This window comes from Pollicipes pollicipes, unplaced genomic scaffold, assembly GCF_011947565.3.
Source record: "Pollicipes pollicipes isolate AB1234 unplaced genomic scaffold, Ppol_2.1 Scaffold_1600;HRSCAF=1878_pilon_pilon_pilon, whole genome shotgun sequence".
NCBI classification, from domain to species: domain Eukaryota; kingdom Metazoa; phylum Arthropoda; class Thecostraca; order Pollicipedomorpha; family Pollicipedidae; genus Pollicipes; species Pollicipes pollicipes.
The window spans coordinates 19,736,702-19,743,314 of NW_023595962.1; the positions used below are offsets into that span (position 1 = coordinate 19,736,702).

General features: G+C 51.2%; 1 protein-coding gene across 1 annotated transcript in view; it reads left to right on the forward strand.

Moving 5' to 3' along the window:
* LOC119091129 (WSCD family member AGAP003962) overlaps positions 1–4,197 on the forward strand; it is a 9,338-nt gene extending 5,141 nt beyond the window's left edge. The window contains exon 2 of the mRNA XM_037213810.1: positions 1,630–4,197. Coding sequence (XP_037069705.1) covers positions 1,686–2,831 — 1,146 coding nt within the window. The 5' untranslated portion in view covers positions 1,630–1,685 and the 3' untranslated portion in view covers positions 2,832–4,197. The remainder of the gene's footprint in view (positions 1–1,629) is intronic.
* The last annotated feature ends 2,416 nt before the right edge of the window (positions 4,198–6,613 follow it).

Here is a 6,613-nt window from a genome sequence, read left to right on the forward strand (position 1 = left end):
GGGATACTCGACTTGGCATTGCGTTGTCACATTACCTTGAATGATTCCACAGAAATTGTCGCTGAGAGTCATGGCCTGACATTCCATTCCACATTTCACCTTCCATAAGTCAGCGATCTGACCATGTAATCTAACTCTCCATACCTAAAGACTCGTTATTCAATTGTCTACAACTATGCCGAATTTGGCGAGGCGTAGCGGTGTCAGAACTTCGTCTCCATTGGGGCCGGACATTGACCTCCACAAAGAAACGCGTGATTGCCGTATATGGCTGTGTACCTACCAACGCTAAAACCGCTACGCCGCACCGGTCACGAATTAATTTGGAAACCTATGGAAGGGGAGGGGCCAAAGTGGTCACCGACCAACGCGCGTATTCAAAACAATGCATGTGAATGCCCTATTAATAGCACGCGCATTTTTTGCACCACGCTTACAGTTCTCATTGTTGTTTCCACAGCTCATTTTTAGGTATGGAATGCAGACAGTTTGCTTTTAACCTGAATCCCACACAAGGATTGATGCATGTCATGCTTGATGCCATGGCGTGAAGATAAGTTGAAAAATGTGATCCGGTGCCAATTAAGGCCCAAATTTATCGTGCACAACCTGCATGGCAGCGAAATTCTTAGCCCTAATGAAGTATCATTACGTTGCAGGGATGGGTATGGTCACCTTGACCTAATTGAAGAAAAAAAGGAAATTGGAGTTGGGTATAGTTCTTGCCCGATGGCTTGGCCGCCAAACACGGTAGCTAGATCTGTTTCTGTAGCCAGAGGTTTGCCTCCCCATGTTGCTCATAGGACGCATGTTGCTCGTATATAGCGAGACACCTACCAACACTAGAGCCACCCTATCTCCTCTCCAAAGAAAAAGTCGTGGCTGCTCTCACCATCAAATACAAATCGTAACAGCTGAGCGGATATATGATGCAGTGAGCTTCACCCACCTAAGGTCATAAGACACGCAAAGGCTTGTGAGGTTAAAGTGAAAAGCGCTAACCTTCCTAACCAATATTCATAGCATGGCTTCATGGCTTCATGGCTATGCCCGTGTCCCACAACCAAATTGCTACCATGACCGCCACAGAAAAGCGCCTTTGGCGCCCTAAGGTGGCTCCTAAAGGGCGTCATCACTTGCTGATCAAAAGAGGAGCGTGCATCCATTCCCTGCTCCGTGGCCCCACCCATGCTTGACCAGCATGCTGCTTAAATTAGGCTTTTTTAAAACTATGCAATAATAAAAACTTAGCATACGTTTCACCCAACTAAAGTGATCTAAATCTGGCGAAAGAACTGGAGGGGGAGGTTTGGTTGTCGGGCCTTCAGTTCGGGCCCGCCCTCCCCCCCCCCCAATAATTCTCACAAGTGTGAACACCTCTGCAACCGCTGACGTTAAGACGTGTTTGTAACCGCTGGCCTCCCCTCATGTTTACAACCGCTGGCGCTACCTCGTGTTTACAACCGTTGCATCACTCGCTCTGTAATGTGATGCAGTTGAAAGGGATGCGTTATAGGTGTACGATATGGAAAGAGGGGTCAAACGCCTACAGCTGGAAAACTTTCAACACCTCTGAACGTAGTACCCTTATGTGACTCAGCAATGACAATTTGTCGGTTTTGCTTTCAGATAAAGCACAGAACGGCAGAAATACTACATTAGTTCACGCGTCACACAGCGCAATAATGGAGTCAAGGCGCGTCATCCACGGCAGCGGGGCGATCGGCCGAATAGGCGGCCGCATCGCACTTCTGACCTTGGCTGCTGTTGGCTGCATCCTGCTGATTAACGTGACGCATCCGCAGCAAGTCATAGAAGCGCGGCAAAACATGCAGCAGCAGGACCAGCCGGTGACGGCATCATCTTCTGAGGGCCTATACAGAGGACAGCCAATCAGCCAGCTCTGGGCACGCAATCTTCCCGAGCAGGCTTGGCTCCCCGACCCCCAGTGTCGCCACTTTGTCACCAAGTTCACCCGGGACAATTGTCTGGAGGTGTTACTGCTAGCGTCTTTCCCGAGGTCCGGCAACACCTGGACCCGCTTCCTGTTGGAGGCAGCTTCCGGCCTGTACACCAGCTCTGGAGGACCTAACTACATCAAGTATGTCAAGGGCGAAAGCTTACGACAATCAGACGAAAACATACGGAACTACGTCAAGACTCAAAAGGGAGCTGAACTAACCCAGCTTGGCTTCATTGGCGAGACAAGCCTCTGGACGCAGGGCACCACAATAGCGATGAAGACTCACAGCTTCCCCGAGCCATGGAATGCCACCGAAGCCAAGATAAACGAATACAACTGGGCACCGTTTGCTGCCAACACCACACGACGAGCCATTCTGGTTGTTCGAGACCCCTTCAAAGCACTCATATCGCTAAAGATTTACAGCAAAACGCAATCCGTCCTCAACAACGATAACGATTGGCAAAAACTGTTTCAGGGAGACGAGTGGATTGACTTCGCGGTGTATCACGCAAACCATTGGTACAAACTGAACCGTCAGTGGGTAGAGAGAACGAATATGACGCATGTGGTGATATATGAGCACCTGACGAAAAATACCATGCCGGAACTACAAGGCATGCTTCAGTTTCTGGATGTTCAGCCCGATCCGGATCGTATGGAGTGCGTGCGTCGTCACTTGGAGGGACGAGCTCACAACAAGAAACACGACATAGTGCCCAATAATGCTGTGTATCCTCTACACCTGCGTGGATTGGTGTGGAGCTATATCCACCAGCTAAACTGGGTGCTGAAAACCAGGGGTTATAAGCCGCTGCCTCTGGACCTCTATTCGTTTGCCGATGAGTTCAGAGACATTGGCTTGTGATAGCAGGACGACACTGCTGAATAAGAATTACTATATCACGAAACTGTGCTCAGGTAATAACAATGTTCGCATGGGTGCATGCACGCATTACCCGAACTCCTTGCCTTGGGAAGCGCCAAAGCAAGCACAAACATCGAGTGAGTAATAAGTTGCAACGGGTACGGTAAGAAGACCCTCAGAATGCAGCGAGTTTTCAGCGAAGCTCACTGCTACGGCAAAACAGCAGGCTCATAGTCTTCGCAGGGTACGTTTTCGAGTCAATAAACAGGCTGACGACTCCAGAATATTGCAGTTGCATTGACAATTGGCAGTGGCGAAATTACGAAGACCTGGCATTTATAGTGGTATGAAGTGCAATTTTCTTGAGTTCTTGGAATGCATCGCAGCGCTTCAACCGCACTGGAAATACGGAGACCATGATTTGTACGTTCCTGGTAGTTGGCACATCTTCAACCGGTTGTCGTCAGGCATCCCGGCAGCCAGTGTTTTGGGTCAACAAGGGAATCCTATGCATGGTGTTGAATTCAACCCGGAATCATGCAAACACAACTCATCCATGCACGCTCCATCGCTAGAAAAGAAAGTCGTCAAGAGCTTGCATTTTCAATTTGTGTGTCTTGGGCACGCCAAATATTGTTTAGGACATCTACATCCGTGTTACACGTTGTACTTCATGATTCCAGCTAAATCATTCCAGGATTTCATTTGTCTGATTTACAGCGATTTGGTATTATTTCGGGAACAGCTTATTGATACAAATGACGCAAGCGTACAAAAGCATCACCTTGTTTTCTTTACTGAGTGGATACCATGAGTGGTTAATGTATTTATCAAATAATAACCTGTGATTATTGTTCGACCAGATGTCTCGACACAGAGTCAATAAGCTGTCCTGTGTTGAACATTAAAGAATATTTGGGAAAAATCAGCTATGGCATGTTAAGCAGCATCTTGTACCTACCTCGCTAACATTTATTCGCCATTCCCAGTCTGTACGCCCCTGGCTCAAGGACAGTGATAATAATCCAGGACAATTTGTAACAGCCAACAGTCAGAGCATTTACAGCAGGCGTTAACATCACGAAAGACATGATGCTACTAGTCGTGTTTTAACATTCCATGTACCCTGGAGAAAGGACCAGGTGTGAGCCATTGCAGAAGTGTTGCTTCATGTGAACTGGTGGTTGTGCGAGTTCGTTTCAACATGCCATGCTGGGGTTTTCAGCGCCACAACATACGAATGGGTGCACGCTCAACGACTCTAAGCACGATGCGGTGCACTTGGCACATGCTAAAGGTTGCGCCCATCATAGAGAGCGGCAACGATTGGCGGCGCGGTGCTCAGCTTAGAGAGCAGCAATACCTGATGTACTTACAGTGCAGGCAGCCCTGATGTACTTACAGTGAAGGCAGCCCTGATGTACTTACAGTGAAGGCAGCCCTGATGTACTTACAGTGCAGGTAGCCCTAATGCACTTACAGTGCAGGCAGCCCTGATGTACTTACAGTGAAGGCAGCCCTGATGTACTTACAGTGCAGGCAGCCCTGATGTACTTACAGTGCAGGTAGCCCTAATGCACTTACAGTGCAGGCAGCCCTGATGTACTTACAGTGCAGGCAGCCCTGATGTACTTACAGTGCAGGCAGCCCTGATGTACTTACAGAGCAGATAGTGCTGATGTACTTATCAAGCAAGCAGCCCTGATGTACTTACAGAACAGGCAGCTCTTAAGTACTTACAGAGCAGGCAGCCCTAATGTACTTACAAAGCAGGCAGTGCTGATGTACTTACAGAGCAGGAAGTCCTGATGTACTTACAGAGCAGGTAGCCCTGAACGAGCAGTAATAGCCGACGCTCTCAATACGGTATCCAATATACTATATATAATTGAATAATACGATAATAATAAAATATAACAATAATAAACATAATATATGAATAATACAGTATCAATACAGACGTCCGGATCAAGCGCACCAAGTACAATTTGGGGCCATTAAAACAAACCGCTTTCGTTTTCTCGATTGCTTTTTTAATCACGCGGTGGGTCGGATGGTGGGTTGCGTGGATGGCACATTGCATGCATGGCGGATTACATGGTGGATCGCGGTGCGGAACATCCACCCTGGCAATTGGCTTCAACACTGCACTGGTGCCGAACCCGAAAACAGCTCTGCATAAGCCTCTGCAAAAACTACCCAAATACGTTGAGAATCGCTATGACCCGTGACCGCTGGTGCCCAAATGAGCAGTCCCACATCATGTTGTCAGTTGTCCCACTGCTGGAGCGCGCTCCTGCATAGGCTGTAGCCGTGTATCCGGTCGGCAAGCCCCGAGGCGGCACAACTTGCCTTTGTCGAGCAGGACGTCTGGGCAAACGCGTGCTCAGGGACTCCAGAAGGAAATATTGTAGTTCCCTCTCACGCTTGCCTTTCACACGGGGGAGGGGGAGGAGGCGTACTCTGCCACCCTCCTTTCAAGCCCGCCCGATATTCAGCAGCTCCGTTTAAGCTACGTGACGGACTGTCGGGCATGCCTAACCTCTGACCGGGTGTTTTGCGGTGTACTAAACGGGCACCGCCTGCCGTTGCTCCGACGGCAGCGATGCCAGCCTAGCGGACGATGCCGATGCTCCGACGGCAGCGATGCCAGCTCAGCTGACGATGCCGTTGCTCCGACGGCACCGATGACGGCAACGGTACCAGAGTCGCCGGCGCTCTCAGCGGGGGCAGCGCTGGCGTCGACAGATACAGACCGTCTATCGTTAACAGCTGCAGACTGACGCAGACAGTTGCAGACTGTCTGGCGCCGACAGCTGCAGACTGTCTGGTGCCGACAGCTGGAGACTGTATGGCGCCGGCAGCTGCTGACTGTTTGGCGCCGACAGCTGCAGAATATGTGGCGCCGACAGCTGCAGACTGTCTGGCGCCGACAGCTGCAGACTGTTTGGCGCCGGCAGCTGCTGACTGTCTGGCGTAGGAAGCTGCAGACTGTCTGGCGCCGACAGCTGCAGACTGTCTGGCGCCGGCAGCTGCAGACTGTCTGGCGCCGGCAGCTGCAGACTGTCTGGCGCCGGCAGCTGCAGACTGTCTGGCGCCGGCAGCTGCTGACTGTCTGGCGCCGACAGTCGCCTCCGTCGAGCGATCATGACCACCGCCGCAGCCCCTGCGGCGCCGCCGGCGATCGCGCGCGTGTTTCCCGCGACGTCACCGGAGCTGTCGGCGTTATCCGTCGACACCAGCTGCGACGGCCTGGTGCTGCGCCAACCTGCACGGTCTCGTGGACAGCTAGGTGTAAAGCAACTCCATTGACTTGGGAAATGCCGTCATCTCCCACTGATCCTCGTTGCCAGCACAGATCCGAGGTGTGACATCCAGTATCCGCCGCGGCTGAACGACTTCTCACATACTTCATAACTGAGATGCTTCTCCTCGGCGGCGCGTGCGAGCGTCGGAGAGCACGCTCCATTCGCAGAAATGATTCTCGCAAGAACCGCCACCTGAAAGTTATGCAGCCAGTGTGGGCTGGAATGTGCGGATCCAGGTGTCTTTTTGACGGTACCGCTGGCCACAGATTGCGCACCTGAATGGCCGTTTGTCAGTCCGGCCACGGGCTGTGAGTGCTGAGCTGATCCTTCGTAGTGAAAGATTGGCCCGCAGAATTCACACCACAACGGCTTCTCAACAATGTGTGTGCGAACATGCAGCACAAAGGCTCTCTTCAGACTGAAGGACTTGCCACAGACGTCGCACCTGAACGGCTTGCCTCCCGAGTAAATCGC